This window comes from Hypanus sabinus, chromosome X1 (genome assembly GCF_030144855.1).
Source record: "Hypanus sabinus isolate sHypSab1 chromosome X1, sHypSab1.hap1, whole genome shotgun sequence".
In the NCBI taxonomy this organism is placed as follows: domain Eukaryota; kingdom Metazoa; phylum Chordata; class Chondrichthyes; order Myliobatiformes; family Dasyatidae; genus Hypanus; species Hypanus sabinus.
The window spans coordinates 17,553,256-17,573,709 of record NC_082738.1 but is presented as its reverse complement, the minus strand read 5'-3'; the positions used below and the strand labels follow the sequence as shown (position 1 = coordinate 17,573,709).

Sequence of the window (20,454 nt, the reverse complement as noted above, 5' to 3'; positions counted from 1 at the left end):
CTGTAAGGGAAATAATGTCCTATTAAATAGTGTCAAAATAACATTGCATGTAAATAGAGAAAACATCCTAAATGCCTTGTGCTGGACATAAAAATATGTTGCACTATGAATGATAATTATTTCATATATTGTATTATACATCTATAAATGTTATGAGCAAATATATATTTTTGAGAAAAAGCAGGTGCAAGACTGCAGCCAATTTGAAATACAATGTACAGTATTTCTATTAAGCACTATGTCCATCCTCTGAAGCAACTTAGTGTGATGTATCTTAGCGAAAGCATCGACAGAGATTGTCTGCTGCATTTCCTTCGTTCACAATCCTATTTCTTTAGCTCTTAACCAATTTGTAGGGCACGAATTTTTTTTGCCTAAAAGCCGCACTGTGATACTCCAATGGAGTTTCAAGGCATCTCTTATGATCCCAACATGAAAGGAATAAGATACAATAAAACAAAACTTCAAATATATGCCACGATGTATACATGTACAGTGGACTAACGATAAGCTGTACATAAGTATCAAATAATCTTCACGGGAAATAGATCTTTAGGATTCTTAGATACAATCCAAAAAGGTTACTTTAATAATTGACGGTTAGTTGTTTCCTTCATCTATATAATTTTATAGTTCGAGGTTTTCGAGATTCCGTCTTTAAATCTTTACAATGGTTCTGGGATCCGAAATCTCAAATTCAGAATCGATTAACCAAAAGCCTAATACACAACGGTGCCTTATTAACTCACCAAAAAAGTCTCCTCTTTGTTAAAGGAAGACAAGGAAAGCGCGCAGTTTTTCATCCCATACCTCCATTTTTATGTAACCTACACTAAAATCTCGCAGCGTTGTGGATTTAGAAACATTTTCAATTTAGCAAGTTTTGTACTGCAGCAAATACAGACGTAAAATTACAATGATTTAGAGCGAGAATTTAATTGCAAATATACGGCGAAGTGTCAGTTCTTTTTGACATTCTTTAAAAATGAGTCAGAATACGTGATAGGGGTGTGAAGTAAATTCTGCAACAACTGCGGGCTCGGTCAAATTGCTTTTCTCATAGCCTACATTCTGCAGTTTCGCTCATCCACGCCCATAATGCAGATGACTGCAGAGAGGGATTTCATTATTTAATATGTTCATATATTAAATCTACCATTGGCCCTTAAGCTTGTTTTCCCTTTCATCCTTCAGCAAAGACGTGATTATCTTAACTACCTGAATTAGTAACTGATTGGTATCTTTCCTCAAGTTTTCATCCCTGAATCAACATAAAGAGATATACAGGATTACAATTATGTTCGAAGAGCAGGACTATAATGGGAAATAAAAAAAATTCTACTCTAAATCTCACCATTTGTTCAAACGATACGCAAAGGAAGTACTGGCCCCCTTTTCTAGCACATTCTGCAGCAGATTTTTTTTTCCGCGCGGCACCTCCTTAGCGGGATTCGAACCGTTAAAAGCTGACGTGTTTCAGAATAGGGACACTTACCCAATCAAACTTTAGCTTACATCATCTCCCGCCTTGCATCTTCCTTGTAGCTAATAGCAAGAAAGAATCGCGCGTGGGCCCGCCTCCTCGGATATAAAAGGGACGTAGCCGCCACTAGCTCTCTCATTCGGTTACTTATATCGACTCGTTACTGTCGAGCAAAGTAACAAGTCTTTTTTTTGTAGGTTCATCTTCATAGCTAATATAATTTGAAAAATATGGTGAGTATTGCTTAAAATCTACTTTAGTTAAGACTAGATTAGTAGTCATATTACTGCAGTAATATTTTATTATCCAAATTCGATTATCAACATTGCACTAAATTTGGGGTTAAAAGTAATTTACCTAGCTTGTATAAAAATATGATTGTAGTATTAAGTTTTAGCTGAAATTGATTATTATAATTGTTAAAAAATCTTATCCCAGCTATTTCGTTTCTTAATTCTTAAGACAATAATCTTGCCAAAATGCAAATGTATTCTTTGTTTGCAATTATATCCTCATATGAAGTCTCCTTGGCCTCCCGCGTGGTATTACCGTATGTAATACCATGCAGGTAGCAGACATTCAGACATTGTGATGCTGATTGGGAGGGTAGGAACACTCCCGTTTGAAAGGAAGCTAAACCCCTCTGGAAGTGAGTTTCTTCCCCCCCCCCCCCCCCCCTCAAATCTGGCTGGCATTCGCCAGCTGTACGCGTTTAGAGCGCGCCAGAAACCTTACTAACGTTTACTTGCCTTAGCAAAAGCGCGGGAGTGGGCGACTATGTCGTGTAAAACCCCTCTTCGTCTGAAGTACCAAGTAGTTAGGAGGATGACGGCTGGACGTGATCGGAATCGTTTTCCGCAGTCCGAATCCCCCTTTTGAAATCATCCCGCGTGTATGATTGCTGTTTAGCGTCGTGGCGTGGTTAAATTTTGCTCTACCCTGGCGGCATAGTTCTCAATTGGCTTCAGCCGCACTGTTTCGCTCAGCACTATGGTGACTGTTGCATTTCCACCTAGCAAGTGTTTGCAGGAATCTTTTTCTAGTTAAAAAAGATTAGCGGCAAAGAGCCTGGGTGTAAAATGGCGGATATCTCTGGCATATTGTTGCCGCATTGCGCAAAGGATTGTGGGCAAGGCAGTTTTTCCAGACACGAGTGTGTCGTTGGGAGGCGCTGTTGAACTACACCTCCCACCGTCCTTTGTTTCGACGCGTTTATTCCTGCGAGCGCATCGCCTTGCCCGTTCGCTAGTAAGGATGCGCTTATCCCAGTTTAAAATCACAGGGCGAATAGTTTTGATTTTCGGAATATGCAGATACTACTTTATTTTGAATTAAATGTTTGAATTTTACATTTTCCAAATTGGGCTGCTGGAATTGCAGCAAACGATTGTTTCCAGTCATGCACCGCTTGTAGCAGCTTAAATTGTTTGTTGTTTGCTTTCCGTTTTTGTCCACAGCGTGAGTGTATCAGTATCCACGTTGGCCAGGCTGGTGTCCAGATTGGCAATGCCTGCTGGGAGCTGTACTGCTTGGAACATGGCATCCAGCCTGATGGCCAAATGCCCAGTGACAAGACCATTGGAGGTGGAGATGATTCCTTCAACACTTTCTTCAGTGAGACAGGAGCAGGAAAGCATGTTCCCCGAGCTGTGTTTGTAGACCTGGAACCAACCGTGATAGGTAGGTGCCGCTTGCTTATTCCATCATTCCTATTCATTTAATAATGTGTGACTGAGACTGAAAAAACCTTGCTTCCTCTGCAGATGAGGTTCGTACTGGTACTTACCGCCAGCTCTTCCATCCTGAGCAACTCATTACTGGGAAAGAAGATGCAGCCAATAACTATGCCCGTGGCCATTACACAATTGGCAAGGAGATCATTGACCTGGTTCTGGACAGAATCCGCAAATTGGTAGGTGTTTGTGCTGATGTCTGGAAATGTGCTTGTGCTGGAGTGTATTTGGATGCAAATGACTAAATGTGCCCTTGTCTTCCACAGGCTGACCAATGCACAGGTCTCCAGGGCTTCCTGGTCTTCCACAGCTTCGGTGGTGGCACTGGCTCTGGCTTTACATCCTTGCTGATGGAGCGCCTGTCAGTTGACTATGGCAAGAAATCCAAGCTTGAATTCTCCATCTACCCAGCTCCCCAAGTGTCAACAGCTGTAGTAGAGCCCTACAATTCCATCCTAACCACCCACACCACCCTGGAGCACTCAGATTGTGCTTTCATGGTTGACAATGAAGCCATCTATGACATCTGCCGCAGAAACCTTGACATTGAGCGACCCACTTACACCAATCTGAACCGCCTCATTAGCCAGATAGTGTCCTCCATCACTGCCTCCCTCCGCTTTGATGGTGCCCTGAATGTTGATCTGACAGAGTTCCAGACCAACTTGGTGCCATATCCCCGTATCCACTTCCCATTGGCCACCTATGCCCCAGTTATCTCTGCTGAGAAAGCATACCATGAGCAGCTTTCAGTATCTGAGATCACCAATGCTTGCTTTGAGCCAGCTAACCAGATGGTCAAATGTGACCCTCGCCATGGCAAGTACATGGCCTGCTGCCTCCTTTATCGTGGTGATGTTGTGCCAAAAGATGTCAATGCAGCCATTGCTACTATCAAAACCAAACGTAGCATTCAGTTTGTGGATTGGTGTCCAACTGGTTTCAAGGTTGGCATCAACTACCAGCCTCCCACTGTGGTCCCTGGAGGTGACCTGGCTAAAGTACAGCGTGCCGTGTGCATGCTGAGCAACACCACAGCTATTGCTGAAGCCTGGGCTCGCCTGGACCATAAGTTTGATCTGATGTATGCCAAGCGTGCCTTTGTTCATTGGTATGTTGGTGAGGGTATGGAGGAAGGAGAATTCTCAGAAGCTCGTGAAGATATGGCTGCTCTGGAGAAGGATTATGAAGAAGTGGGTGTTGATTCAGTGGAGGGAGAAGGGGAAGAGGAAGGGGAAGAATATTAACTTCACATTACTGTCAATTCACAAAAGCATGTTCTGAAGCTCTGGGCTTGGTTCATTCCAGTGTTTGGCTATTGAGTGATGTTACACAACCAGGGTGTTAGAAATGGTGCCAACTTGGTACTATACTGTAGAATACAGTGCCTTAAAAGTATTCAACTCCCAATCCTTTATTCACATTGAGTTTTACCAACAAGGATTTTTATCAGTTACTAAGAATTATTTATGAATTGCATTCCTTTCACAGAGCCCAGAAAATCATGAAGTGAAAAGCTACAAATTCAAAAATGTTAGCTGTTCAAAAATAGTTATCTGATTTGCTCAGTACTTAGCTGAACCAGCTCACAGCCAGTAGTCTTTGTGCAAAGCTAATGGAGACTTACCCAATGTGATGGGGCAAGATTTACCCCTTTGCAAAATTGCACAAGGTGTGCCAGCTTAGTTGAGAAGTCAGTAGTTAGCAATCTTGCTAGAGGTATTCTTGAGGGTTCAGGTCAGGACTGAGTGGGTTACTGAATGATGGATTTTCTTTTGATCTGAGTAGGGTTTGTAAACTTGGCATCAGTTCAATGTAATACATAGTATAGAAGAAATAAAATATGAATAAGTGAATCAATTAAAGTGTATGTATAATTAATAGATTAAAAATCATGCAAAACAAATATATATTTTAAAATGAGGTAGTGTTCATGGGTTCAATGTGCATATAGGAATCAGATGGTAGAGGGGAAGAAGCCGTTTCTGAATCGCTGAGTGTGTGCCTTTTATGCTCCTGTATCTCCTACCTGATGGTAACAGTGAGAAAGACATGCCCTGGGTGCTGGGGGTCCTCAATAATGGATGCTGCCTTTCTGAGACATCGCTCCTTGAAGATGTCTTGGGTACTTTGTAGGCTAATGACCCAGATGGAGCAGACTAAATTTATGACCCTGTGCAATAGCCCTAGACTCGCATATCAGAATCCTTTATCGCTAAGTATGAAGACACATACAGGGAATTTGATGCCAGTTTCCCTGAACTCTCTGCACAGAATTAAAAGCAGACAAAAACTATAGTGCAAAGTCATCAACTGAATTGAATGTACAGGTGGACTTGATTTATAATGGACTAAAATTCAAGTGTTCATAAGACTGATGGCATACAGAAAGAAACTGTTCTTGTACCTATTTGTCCTGGAATACAGTGATCTAAAGTGCCTACCAGAAGGAAGGAGTTGGAACAGGTGATGTCCAGGGTGTGATGGGTCTACAATCATGCTGCTTGCTTGCATCCTGACTCTAGATGCATACAAGTCCTGGATCGAGGGCAGCTTCACACCAATAATCCTTTCCGCAGCCCTGACGGTTCTTTGAAGTCTATTCTTGTCTTGTTTGGTAGCTGATCCAAACCAGACAGTGATGGACAAACAGAACAGACTGGATTATTCCCAAATAGAATTGAATCAGCAGCTCCTGAGACAGGTTGTACTTCCTGAGTTGATGTAGGAAATACAACCTCTGCTGAGCCTTTTTGTTAAGAGTGTCCACGTTGGGTGTCCACTTCAGGTCCTGGGAGATTGACACCCAGAAATCTGAAGGTTTCCACAGCAGACTACTGTTGATAGTTATTGGGGGGGGGGGGGGCTCCTCCTGAAGTCCACTGTCATCTCCGCAGTCTTGAGTGTATTTGGCTAATTGATGGATCCTGTGAGGTGCAGTCATTAGTGTAAAGGGAGAAGAGCAGTGGGGAGAGCACACATCCCTGGGGGGCACCGGTACAGATTGTCCAGGTGCTAGAGATGATGCTCCCCAGCCTCACTTGCTGCACCCTGTCAGTCGGGAAGCTTGTGATCCACTGACAGATGGTGGGGGGAGACAGTAAGCTGGGTGAGTTGGAGTGGAGGATTTCTGGGATGGTGTTAAACACTGAGCTGAAGTCAACAAACAGGACCCTCACAGAAGTTCCTGGGTTGTCTGTGTTGTAGAACGTAATGTAGTACCATGTTGATGGCATCATCCACTGACCTATTTACCTGATAAGCAAACTGCAGGGGGCCCATGATGTCCTTCAGGTGAGCCAACACTAGTCTTTCAAAGGACTTCATGACCACAGATGTCAAAGCAACAGGCCTGTAGTTATTTAGTCCCTTGATAGTGGGTTTCAGAATGCTCTCTTGGTACATATTTAAGTTTTTGTCATACCAAATCTCTTCAGACTCCTAATGAAGTATAGTCACTGTCTTGCCTTTATCAGGTGCCATTCCCCAGTTTGAGCTTAGACTGCCATGGCCCCCACTCTCCTGTTTTGGGTCAAGTGGATCTTGGCTGCTGTCTCCATCACTGGTCTTTGCCTTCCTCTTGCTTTCTTCCCTTCAATCTGTCATGCATTCTAACACTTTCCTAATCACATGCCCAAAGAAGTTGCATTGCCTTTTCATGATATTGTACATTTTCTTTGTGCTTGCTGTTCATGACATCCTTGTTAGATATTCATTGTCCATGATATTCTATGCATCCTCAAACCACATCCCTGCTGCTTCAATTTATTTGTTACTAGATATTGTCCAACATGCTGAGCCATATAACATACATAACTGTATAATATAACATAACTGGATAAATGTAACATTTCAGTACTGAGGCAGGTCATGTCTAATTTAGTGTTGGTTAGTATACTCTTCATTCTTGTAAAGGTGTCTTTTGCCATCCCTATTCTTTTGATACCCATGTTGCACCTGCCATTTGATGTTATCCAGCTTCCTAAGTAGCAAAGGTCTGTACTTGTCTTCCCTGTTTATTCACAGCCTGCAGATAGGATTCTGCTTTTGGATATCACCATACATTGTCTTTTTGCAATTGATACACCCATTCTTGCACTTCAACTATATCAATTAACTTTTGTAGTTTGTCCTCTGTACTTGCAATTAACAGTATCATCTGCATATCAAAATTGATGTTTTCACTACCAACTTTGATTCCCAGGATGTCTTATTTTTGTAATTTCGCTTCACTCACATTAAACAAATCAGGGGAGAAAACACACCCTTGTCTAATGCCTCTCAATTTTTCGTAAATTAACTTGCTTTTCACTCTTATTACAGCAGCAGTTTGTTCCCAGTACAGATTTCTGATTAGGCGGAGGTCTTTCAAATCTAGATCTAGTTTCCTGTAATTCAAATAACTTATTGTACTTTATCAAATGCTTGTATCTTTTTGTACCTTTGTCTTTCACAAAACCACATTGCCTTTATTGTTGAAGTTAGGCCATCAGAAATCTTGACTCCCAGGAATTTGAAACTGCTCAGTTTCCCAATTTCTGAACCCTCTGAGAATTGGTATGTGTTCCTTTGTCTTACAAGTGCAAGGTGATTGGTCACCACTAATTGGTATATTTCAGATTCTCCTAACAATGGTTAATCAGCAAATTTTTTTTAGATGGTATTGGAGTTGTGCTGAGCTGCAGCCATGGATATGGAGAGTAGAACAGTGAGTTAAGTGTGCATCCATGAGATCCACTGGTGTTGATTGTCAGTGAGGGGATATCACCAATCCATACAGATTGTGGTCTTTCAGTTAGGAAAGCAGAGGGAGGCTTGGGCCCAGGTTCTGTAACTTGTCAATCAGGATTGTAGGAATAATGGTGTTAACAGCATCCAGAAGTAGGTGGTTGAGAGCCATTGAGATTGCATCTGCCTTTTGACCTATTGTGGCTATAGGGAAATTGCAGGTCCTTCCTGAGGCAGGAGTTCAGTCTAGTCATGACCAACCTCAAAGCATTTCATCACTCTAGATGTGACTGCTACTGTCATTAAGGCAGCTCACGTTATTCTTGAGCACTGGTATAATTGTTGCTGCCTTGAGGGGAGGGGGACTATTGCCATAGCAGTGAGGTTGAAAATGATTTTGAATACTCCACCTGTTGGTTAGTATGAGGTAAGGCTCTTTAAAGAAGCTGTCCCCTTTCAGGACAAAGATCCAAAGTACGCTGCCAGATGAGCTTCCTAGTTTAAGCTTGCTGGCGGGGCAAACTGATTTGCTCAAATCCTATTTCAATTGATTTGGAAAATGACTAAAATGTGAAATAGTTGGGGGGGGGGCTGAATATTTTCTCAAGGCACTGTATGTAATCTTTATGGTTGTCTTTGATCTGTGATCATGTTTGCTTGTGTCTATGCATAACCATGTCTGATGCAATAAAGGAGCTTAAAAGAACTACCCAATTGATGTCTTGCTGTGTTTCTCACACTAATTTTGCCTTATTGTAGTTTTGGGTAGAAGTGAGATCTCAAATTTACTCTAGGTATTATGCATCAGTGATGTATAACTATGTAATTGAATTTGGGCTGGGTAGACAGGTCATAATTATTTTTTACTTGAAAGTAAACCTTTTGCTCCTGGACTATGATCATTTATAGTCCAAACTGATTTTAATATTCCTACTCTTCACCCACTTGGCATGTTTTCAGATATTACTAAGTGCAATGGCTTGATTTATAATTAAACCATTTGAGGACAAACTGGAAGTTCACCCATAATATGAACACTATGCCTAGATTTAATTTGGCAGGGGGAGTGGAGAAAGAAATGAACTTGTCTGCTGTAGGGGGTGGGAGGAAGAGAAAATAATATACTTGAGGATTCATGCACATGAAAGTAGGCAATAGAAGAGGTTACACTGCAACTATACATATAGAAACAGCTGTTGACACATTCTCAAACTACAGCACAGAAATGGGGCCCTTACACCCATCTAATCTGCCTTGTTCTCACCCTGCTACACTTGAACCATAGTCCTCTATACTCAAAACTCACAGTAATGCAATGAGGTCATTGAAACATACAGAACTCATACAAGACTAATAGATGGGAAATCTTTAAAACTGAATTGTGGATGCCCTGTTGCTGAAGATCAAGAAAAAAAACCTTAATTTTGATGGAAACAGTGACACATTAGATTATGATCTAACTGAAAGGTAGAGAACACAAGTGAGGTGCAAATGGTTGTCCACTAATTCTACTAAAGAATAAAATTTAAAATCCACTTTATTATTCTCATGTACATCAAAATAGTGAAATGTATTAAGGACCTATTTTAATTTTTTTAATACTGTGGAAAACAGGCTCTTTAGCCTAATTGTAGGACAATTTATAATGAACAATTAACCACTACATCTTTGGGAGGGAACCTATATATTTATGGACAATGTTTCCCTTTTAAAAATAATTTTTATATAAACATTGATCTACATTCCCATGGACTATGGGTATCCAGCATGAAATGGCAATTTTTATTAAAACTAATGGAAGGATGTAAAAAGGCAGCTGAATTTTTAAAATGTTATACAGGTAAATGATATTGCAGGTTCAGTTGTGATAATTCATATGCTGGATTTAGTTAACCTGCCATTGATATCTTTGCAACAGTGTACCTTTCATATTGAACTTTGCAATCTAAATCATTAATTAAATAAGCAAAAGAACATAAAGTTGGAATAAGAAAACTGCATTTGATGGGAACATGGTCATGAGATCAAGCTGCACTGGGTATTGCAAAAATGCTGAATGACTCTCTTATTGGGGATTTTTGCTAGAGAATTATGAACTTTGAGAGCACCCAAATCCATCATCAACGGTCCCAAACCCAGCTGCAAAAGGAGAAAGGTTGGGCATAAGACTAGCAACCCATCAGAACCCATGCCAACAGAAGCTCCAAAGACCTCATCCTTGAGAGAGGAAGGATCTTCAAAAATGGGCTATACCTAGGGACTCTGGTGAGCTGCTGTTGGTTGCCTATACCCCAAGTAGGGGTGATGCTTTAAGAAAAGCACTCTTGGTAGAGCAATATTTTTTCCAGTTTTCTTCCTCTCAGGTGCTTTTGCCATTATTCAGATTTTCTACAAGCCCAGTGCAATCAGATCTCTTGATCAATCACTGAGCCTGACCCTTGGTCAAGTATCAAAAGGGAATTTTGCTGTGAAAGGAATCGGTCAAATTTCATCCAGGTTTCACTCCATGGAGTAAATGCATGTCTACACTCTGCAGCTGGGATCACTGGTTTAATGATCACCAACTAATTGTGTCCTCAAGAGCACTGCTACCCATTTTCAGATTTACTCATTCAGTATAAACTTGGTGATCATCAGTGATGAAACTATCAGTGAAATGTTGTGATAAGTATTTTTGTTTTTGCATTAGCAACACAATTTGATCCAAATAAACAAACCCAAGTCTAGCATTAAGTTAGTCCCCACAACTCGTTTTACTTAGATTGTTTACAATTCAGGTTCTTTACTTGCACAGGCACTGTACAGTATACAGCCATTTGCAGAATAAGCAACAATCTGGTGGAGGAACTCAGCATATCAAGCTGAATTTGGAGGAAAAGGAACTTTTCAGTTTGAAACATTCATTCCTCCTTCCCCCCCCCCCCCACTGCAACAGAAGCTGCCAGACCCATTAACTTTCTCCAACTGATGGTTTGTTGCTCCACTTTCCACCATCTGCAGTGTCTAATGTCTGTACTTGTTTGATAAGTTATGACAACTAATTTAGCCAGTGTGGCTCAACACAACAAGTCTCTTCATTTCAGTCTGGTGATACAATTTTAAAGTGTTGCCTTAGTTCAGGTTTCAGTTCCACTGCCTTGTGGGGTTCTGTATTTCTGGCTGCCATGAGTCACGCCAGTTTATGCTGGCCAGTTTCCTGCTGAGTTCCTAGTCTTAATTCAAGTACTTTTTAAATGCAATGAGTATTTCAAAATTCAGCAAACCTTCCTGGCCCCATGTAGCAAATCCCTCCTACCAAAAAAGTTGGGGGGGTGAAGAGTCCTTGGCTTCCCTACAATTAGAATCCACCACCACTTCCCTCTCTGCTCAGTGAAGTTGGTGTTTCCATTCACCCAGTCTAAGCCTTATAATTTTGTACACTTCCATAAGTCAAACATTGGCCAATGTTCCAGAGAAAACAATGCCAGGCTACCCAATCTTTCCTCATAGCCATAATTCTTCAGCCCTGGCAAGTTCCTCATAAATCCCCCATGCACAGTAACACTAATGTGTTTAAAGTACAGGCATTTATGACAATCAAAACCCAAATTTAAGAAAATAATAAATCAATATTTTATGGTTTCATCAAACCTGTCCACAACATAAATTATTGATATTAAAAATACTTAAATGTAATATTTAAGTTCAAGACCTCTTTTCTGGATCTAAGCAACCTTGTGTGGTGGTCAAATGGTTGACATATCTTTGGTGAGGTCTTTATTATAGTAATTACAGTGCTGATAAAAAGTATTCAACCACACCCCCTCCCAGAAGATTTTATGTTTTATTGTTTAACATCATTGAATCACAGTGGATTTAATTTGTCTTTTTTTGACTGATCAAAAGTCAAAGTGAAAACAGATGTCTATAAAGTGATCTAAATTAATTACAAATATAAAACACAAAATATTTGATTGCATAAGTATTTACCACACCCCCCCCCCTTTAAAATGACACACCAAAGTCATATAATTGGTTAATTGGAGATCTGTTTTTGGAGACCTGTGTTCAGTCAATGTGTTTCGGTTGATTGCAGTAAAAATACACCTGTATCTGGAAGGTCCAACTGCTGATGGATCAGTATCCTGGCAAAAAATTACACCATGAAGATGAAAAAACGCTCCAAGCAACTCTGTGAAAAGGTTATTTAAAATAACAAGTCAGGAGATGGATATAAGAAATTTTCCAAGTCACTGAATATCCCTTGTGAGTACAGTTAAGTCAATCATCAAGAAACAGAAAGAATATGGCACAGCTGTAAATCTGCCCTGAGCAGGCCATCCTCAAAAACTGAGTGAGTGTGCAAGAAAGAGACTAGTGAGGGAGGCCACCAAGAGACCTATGGCAACTCTGGAGGAGTTACAAGCTTCAGATGGGAGAGACTGCACATACAACAACTGTAACCCAGGTGCCTTGCCAGTTGCAGCTTTAATGGGAGAGTGTCAATAAGAAAGCCACTGTCGATAAAACCTCACATGAAATCTTGGCTCAAGTTTGCCAGAAGGCATGTGAGAGACTTAAGTCAGCTGGAAGAAGGTTATATGGTCTGATGAAACCAAAGTTGAACTTTTTGGTCACCAGACTAAATGCTATGTTTGGCATAATCCAAGCACAGCACATCATCAAAAACACACCATCCCTACCGTGAAACATGGTGGCGGCTGCATCATGATGTGGAGATGCTTCACTGCAGCAGGTCCTGGAAGGCTTGTGAAGGTAGAGGGTAAAATGAATGCAGCAAAATAAAGCGAAATGTTGGAGGAAAACAATTAAAACATAGAAAACTATTCTATGTTCTACGTTCTAAAACCTGATGCAGTCTGCAAGAGAACTGCAACTTGGGAAAAGATTTGTTGTTCAGCAAGACAATGACCACAAGCATAAAGCCAAAGCTACACAGGAATAGCTAAAGAACAACAAAGTTAATGTCCTGGAGTTGGCAAGTCAGAGTCCAGACCTCAATCCAGTTAAGAATTTGTGGCTGGTCTTGAAAAGGACTGTTCACTCACGATCCCCATGCAATCTGACAGAGCTTGAGCAGTTTTGTAAAGCAGGATGGGGAACATTGCAGTGTCCAGATGTGCAAAGCTGATAGAACCATGGAACCATAGAACATTACAGCACAGAAACAGGCCTTTTGGCCCTTCTTGGCTGTGCCGAACCATTTTTCTGCCTAGTCCCACTGACTTGCATCTGGACCATATCCCTCCGTACACCTCTCATCCATGCATGTACCTGTCTAAGTTTTGCTTAAATGTTAAAAGTGAGCCCGCATTTACAATTTCATCTGGCAGCTCATTCCACACTCCCACCATTCTCTGTGTGAAGAAGCCCCCCCCCACCCCAATGTTCCCTTTAAACTTTTCCCCCTTCACCCTTAACCCATGTCCTCTGGTTTTTTCTCCCCTAGCCTCAGTGGAAAAAGTCTGCTTGCATTCACTCTATCTATACCCATCATCATTTTATATACCTCTATGAAGTCTCCCCTCATTCTTCTACGCTCCAGGGAATTAAAGTCCTAACCTATTCAACCTTTCTCTGTAACTCAGTTTCTCAAGTCCCGGCAACATCCTTGTAAACCTTCTCTGCACTCTTTCAACCTTATTAATATCCTTCCTGTAATTCGGTGACCAAAACTGCACACAATACTCCAATTTCGGCCTCACCAATGCCTTATACAACCTCACCATAATACTCAATACTTTGATTTATAAAGACCAATGTACCAAAAGCTCTCTTTACTACCCTATCTACCTGTGACACCACTTTTAGGGAATTTTGTGTCTGTATTCCCAGATCTCTCTGTTCTACTGCACTCCTCAGTGTTCTACCATTTATCTTGTATGTTCTACCTTGTTTTGTCCTTCCAAAGTGCAATACCTCACACTTGTCTGTATTAAACTCTATCTGCCATTTTTCAGCCCATTTTACCAGCTGGTCCAAATCCCTCTGCAAGCTTTGAAAACCTTCCTCACTGTCCACTACACCTCCAATCTTTGTATCATCAGCAAATTTGCTGATCCAATTTACCACATTATCATCCAGATCATTGATACAGATGACAAATAACAATAGACCCAGCACTGATCCCTGTGGCACACCACTAGTCACAGGCCTCCACTCAGAGTAGGAATCCTCCACTACCACTCTCTGGCTTCTCCCATTGAGCCAATGTCTAATCCAATTTACTACCTCACCACGTATACCTAGTGACTGAATCTTCCTAACTAACCTCCCATGCAGGACCTTGTCAAAGGCCTTACTGAAGTCCATGTAGACAACATCCACTGCCTTACCTTCATCCACTTTCCTGGTAACCTCCTCGAAAAACTCTAATAGATTTGTTAAGCATGACCTACTATGCACAAAGCCATGTTGACTCTCCCTGATATGTTCATCTATCTAAATACCTGAAGATCCTACCTCTTAGTACTCCTTCCAATAATTTACCTACTACCAATGTCAAATTTACCGGCCTATAGTTTCCCAGATTACTTTTAGAGCCTTTTTTAAACAACGGAACATGAGCTGTCCTCCAATCCTCTGGCACCTCACCCGTAGATACCGACATTTTAAATATATCTGCCAGGGCCCCCTGCAATTTCAACACTAGTCTCCTTCAAGGTCTGCGGGAATACCCTGTCAGGTCCTGGGGATTTATCTACTCTGATTTGCCTCAAGATAGCAAGCACCTCCTCCTCTTTCATCTATATAGGTTCCACGACCTCACTACTTGTTTGCCTTATTTCCATTGACTCTATGCCAGTTTCCTTAGTAAATACAGACACAAAAAAACCTATTTAAGATATCCCCCATTTCTTTTGGTTCCATACATAGCCCACCACTCTGATCTTCAAGAGGACCAATTTTATCCCCTACTATATTTTTGCTCTTAACATACCTGTAGAAGCTCTTTGAATTATCCTTCACCTTGACTGCCAAAGCAATCTCGTGCCTTCTTTTAGCCCTCCTGATTTCCTTCTTAAGTATTTTTTTGCACTTTTTATACTCCTCAAGCACCTTATTTGCTGCCTGTTTCCTATACATGTCATAAATCTCTCTCTTCTTCTTTATCAGAGTTCCAATATCCCTCGAAAACCAAGGTTCCTTATTCTTATTCACTTTGCCTTTAACCGTGATAGGAACATACAAACTCTGCACTCTCAAAATTTCTCCTTTGAAGGCCTCCCAGCTACCAATGACATCCTTGCCAGAGAACAACCTGTCCCAATCTACGCTTTTTAGATCCTTTCTCATTTCTTCAAATTTGGCCTTTTTCAAGTTTAGGACCTCAACCCAACGACCAGATCTGTCATTATCCATGATCAAGTTGAAACTAATGGTGTTGTGATCACTGGAACCAAAGTGCTCCCCTACACACACTTCCATCACCTGTCCTAACTTGTTTCCTAATATAAGATCTAATATTGCATCTTCTCTAGTCAGTATTGATTTAGAAAACTTTCCTGAACACATTTTACAAACTCTAACCCATCTAGACCTTTAACAGTATGGGAGTCCCAATCAATATGTGGAAAATGAAAATCCCCTACAATCACAACTTTATGTTCCCTGCAGTTGTCTGCTATTTCTCTACAGATTTGCTCCACCAATTCTCACTGACTATTGGGTGGTCTATAATACAACCCCATTAATGTGGTTATACCTTTCCTGTTTCTCAGCTCCACCCATATGGTGTTGGTAGACAAGCCCTCTAATCTATTCTGCCTAAGCACTGTAGTAACATTTTCTCTGACTAGCAATGCCAACAACCCCCCCCCCCCCACCCTTCATCCCTCTGCCTCCGTCATATCTGAAACATCAGAACCCTGGAACATTAAGTGGCCAGTCCTGCCCCTCCTGTAGCTGAGTTTCATTAATGGCTACCATGTCATAATTCCATGTGTCAGTCCATGCCCTCAGCTCGTCTGCCTTCCCCACCATACTCCTCACATTGAAATAGACACACCTCAGAAGATTATTACCACCACACACAAACCTTCTATTTGTGACTTTGCATGAGCTTTTAACATCATTTATTTTCACCCCCGCTCCACTATCTGCTCTGTCACTCTGGTTCCCATCCCCCTGCAAATCTAGTTTAAACCCTCCCCAATAGCACTAACAAACCTCCCTGCAAGGATATTGGTCCCCCGGTAGTTCAGGAGTTCAGGTGTAACCCGTCTCTCTTGTACAGGTCCCACCTGCCCCAGAAGAGGTCCCTATGATCCTGAAATCTGAAACCCTGCACCCTAAAACAGTTCCCATGCCACATGTTCATCCTCCAGAGCATCCTACTCTTACCCTCATTGGCTCGTGGCACAGGTAGCAATCCTGAGATTACCACCCTCGAGGTCCTGCTTCTTAACTTCTTACCAAGCTCTCTATACTCACTCTTCAGGACCTCCTCACTCTTTCTTCCTACGTCATTGGTACCGATGTGGACCATGACATCTGGCTGATCACCCTCCCACTTCAGAATGCTGTGCACGCAATCAAAGACATCCCTGACCCTGGCACCCGGGAGGCAACAAACCATCTGGGAGTCTCTGTCACAACCATAGAACCTCCTGTCTGTACCTCTAACTATTGAGTCCCCTATCACTACTGTGGATAGTGTAGAGGGCTGTCCACACTCCAGTTCCTGCTCCAGTTCCCTAACGCGGTTTGTTAGGAGCTGCAGCTAGATGTACTTCCTGCAGTTGTCATTGTCAGGGACACCAGAGGTCTCCCTGACTTCCCACATCCTGCAAGAGGAGCATTCCAACATCCTGCCTGGCATTCTCTCTACCCTAAACAAACATAACAAAACTTACCAGAACCTACACTCGCCTCTGTCTGTTCATGTCGAAGCCTGTCGAGCCAAAGCCGTCCCACTCTGCTCCCTCTCACTCCACTGCCTGCTGTATATGGTGGTCTTTTTTTAAACCTTTGGCGCTCTACATCACGCACCTGCGCAGTCTAGCCTCTTTTCCCCGAGCAGTAAAAAAAAATGACTTCTCTCCGAGATGCCTTTACTCCTTCACTCTCAGCCTCTTGCTTCAATTTAAAACCTGTCCACACAGACTCAAGGCTGTAATTGCTGCCAAAGGTGCATCTACTAAATACTGACTTGAAGGGGTGAATACTTATGCAATCAATTATTTGTGTTTTATATTTATAATAAATTTAGATCACTTTGTAGAGATCTGTTTTCACTTTAACACAAAAGAGTCTTTTTCAGTTGATCAGTGTTAAAAAAGCCAAATTAAATCCACTGTGATTCATTGTTGTAAAACAATAAAATGTGAAAACATTCAAGGAGGATGAATATTTTTATACGCACTGTATGTCCATATTGTTGTTTGACTCTCCTATAATATAAATAATGCAGACAAGAGATTTTGCAGATGCTGGAAATCTTGAACAACACGCAAGTTACTGGAAGAACTCTACAAGCCAGGCAGCATCTATGGAGGAAAATAAACAATCAACATTTCAGGTTGAGACCCTTCAAGCAATTTACTTCCCTCCATAGATGCTGCCTAACTTGCTGAGTCCCTCCTCCAGCATTTTGCATGTGTTGATATTAATAATGTATGTAGTTTTAATTGATTCCAGTCACTATGTGTTAAAAGGCTGTAAAGTTCTCCAAGGCCGTGGTAGGCATTAAACAACTGCAAGCCTTTTTACACTTAGTTCAGTATGAGAAGCTGCAATAATAGTTACTTGCTACCTGTTTCTACAGATAGTCTAACACTGCTGAGGATTCCAGTATTTTTGTTGATACTTCTTTCACACCAAATGCCATTTGTCTTGATGTTTTAAAGTAAAAAAAATAATGCTGGAAAAACTCAGTAGGTCATGCAACTTCATGGAGAGAAACTTAGATTTGATGTTTCAGAATTGACTTTTCATCATAAAGAAACACAGCATAGAAACAGGCCCTTTGGTCCACTGGGTGCACTAACTATCAAGCAGCCATACATACTGATCCAGCATCAATCCCATTTTATTGTCTCCCATCAATTCCCCCCAGATTCCACCCCTCACCCACACACAAAGGCAAATTTATAGTGACCAATAAACCCACTGACCCACATGCCTTGGGCATGTTGAATAAAACTGGAAAACCCTGGGGGGGGGGGGGGTGCATACTGCCACAGGAAGAACATGCAATCTCCACACAGACAGCACCCGGAGAACAGTGAAGATATCAGGACAGATCTAAGATGTCAACCCAAAACATTGACTTACACCTTTTGTTTCATTGAGAGATACAGCACTAAGTAGGACCTTCAGGCCGTTTGAACCACACCACCCCAGCAACCCCCGACAAATCTGATTAACCCTAACCTCAGCACAGAACAATTTTCAATGACCAATTAACCTACCTGGTACATCTTTGGACTGTGGAAGGAAACCAGAGCACCATGCATTCCATGGGGAGGATGTACAGAGATCCTTACAGAGGATGCCAAATTGAACTTTGAACTCTGGAACACCCCGAGCTTTAATAATGTTGTGCTAATTTTCACCTCCACAGATGTTGCTTGACACAATGAGTTCTTCCAGCATTCTAGTTCTTTTTGTTCCAGACTACAGCACATAGTTTTTTTGTCTTCACACAGAACCTGGCAAAGATAGCAAGGCCAGTATTTATTTACCATCCCTAATTTCTCCTTGAGAAGCTGATGGTAGCTGCCTTCTTGAACTGCTATAGATGGTACCCACTGCAGCCCCTTTCTAGCTCTCTTAAGTCCATTCAGAAGCTCCTTCATAGCTACCTTGTGACTTTTAAGAACATTGTCTCATCATGAGACCACAAGACATTGGTAAAGAATTAGGCCATTTGGCCCATCAAGTCTGCTCCACCATTCAATCATGGCTGATCCTTTATTCCCCTTCCTCAACCCCACCCCCTGGCCTTCTCCTCATAACCTTTGATGTCAAGTCCAATCAAGAACCTATCAATCTCTGCCTTAAATAAACCCAACGACCTGGTCTCCATGATGCATGTGGTAGCATATTCCACAAATTCACCACCTTTTGGCTAAAGAAATTTCTCCGCATGTCTGTTTTAAATGAATGCCCCTCTATTCTGAGGCTGTGCCCTCTTGTCTTAGACTTCCCCCACCATGGGAAACATCCTTTCCACATCTACCATGTCTAGGCCTTTCAACATTTGAAAGGTTTCAATGAGATTCCCCCTTATCTTTCTAAATTCCACTGAGTACAGACCCAGAGCTATCAAAAGTTTCTCATATGATGACCCTTTCATTCCTGGAATCATCCTTGTGAACCTCCTCTGGATCCTCTCCAATGAAAGCACATCGTTTCTAAGATGAGGAGCCCAAAACTGTTCACAATACTCAAGGTGAGGCTTCACCAGTGCCTTATAAAGCCTCAGCATCATATCCCTGCTCTTGTATTCTAGACCTCTTGAAATGAATGCTAACATGGCATTTGGCTTCCTCACCACTGACTCAACCTGCAACTTAACCTTTAGGGTATTCTGCACAAGGACTCCTAAGCCTCTTTGCATCTCACATTTTTGGACTTTCTCTCCATTTAGACAATAGTCTGCACATTTATTTCTTCTACCAAAGTGCATGACCATGCATTTTTCAGCATTGTATTTATTTTGCCAATTTCTTGCCCATTCTCCTAATCTGTCCAAGTCCTTCTGCAGCCTACCTGTTTCCTCAACACTACCTGCTCCTCCACCAATCTTTGTATTATCTGAAAACTTGGCAATAATCTTCTAAATCATCGATATAGAGCATAAAAAGAAGTGGTCCCAACACCAACCCTTGCGGAACACCACTAGTCAGTGGTAACCAACCAGAAAAGGATCCTTTTATTCCCACTCACTGCCTCCTATCAATCAGCCAATGCTCCAATTATGTCAGTGACTTTCCTGAAATACCACGGGCTTTTAACTTGGTAAGAAGCCTCATGTGCAGCTCCTTATCAAAGGCCTTCTGAAAGTGTAATTTCCTCAAAGAATTCCAACAGGTTTATCAGGCAAGATTTTCCCTTATGGAAACCATGCTGACTTTGTCCTACCTTGTCCCGTGTGACCAAGTATTCCACAACCTCATCCTTAACAATTGACTCCAACATCTTCCCAACCACTGAGGTCAGGCTAACTGGTCTATAATTTCCTTTCTGTTGCCTTCCTCCAATCTATCCACTTTGATCTGGTTTACTAGTTTGCTTTCATATTTCATTTTTTCCTTTCTAATGATTCTTTTAGTTGCTCTCTGTAGGTTTTTAAAAGCTTCCCAGTCCTCTGTCTTCCCACTAATTTTTGATTTGTTGCATGCCCTCTCTTTTGTCTTTACTTTAGCTTTGACTTCCCTTGTCTGCCTCGGTTGTACTATTTTGCCATTTGAGTATTTCTTTGTTTTTGGAATACATCTATCCTGCACCTTCCTCATTTTTCCCAGAAACTCACACCATTGCTGTTCCACTGACATCCCTGCCAGC

At 41.6% G+C, this 20,454-nt stretch overlaps 1 protein-coding gene across 1 annotated transcript; it reads left to right on the top strand.

Moving 5' to 3' along the window:
- Positions 1-1,565: 1,565 nt before the first annotated feature.
- LOC132384650 (tubulin alpha chain) lies at positions 1,566-8,653 on the top strand. Its single transcript, XM_059955976.1, has 4 exons — positions 1,566-1,716; positions 2,941-3,163; positions 3,247-3,395; positions 3,483-8,653. Exons 1-4 carry the CDS (start codon positions 1,714-1,716, stop codon positions 4,461-4,463), a joined length of 1,356 nt encoding a protein of 451 aa, XP_059811959.1. The 5' UTR covers positions 1,566-1,713; the 3' UTR covers positions 4,464-8,653.
- The last annotated feature ends 11,801 nt before the right edge of the window (positions 8,654-20,454 follow it).

Coding starts and splice junctions, on each gene's coding strand:
- LOC132384650 (XM_059955976.1), top strand. Junction 3,164..3,246: donor CCTGGAACCAACCGTGATAG/GTAGGTGCCGCT, acceptor CTTCCTCTGCAG/ATGAGGTTCGTACTGGTACT. Junction 3,396..3,482: donor TGGACAGAATCCGCAAATTG/GTAGGTGTTTGT, acceptor TGTCTTCCACAG/GCTGACCAATGCACAGGTCT.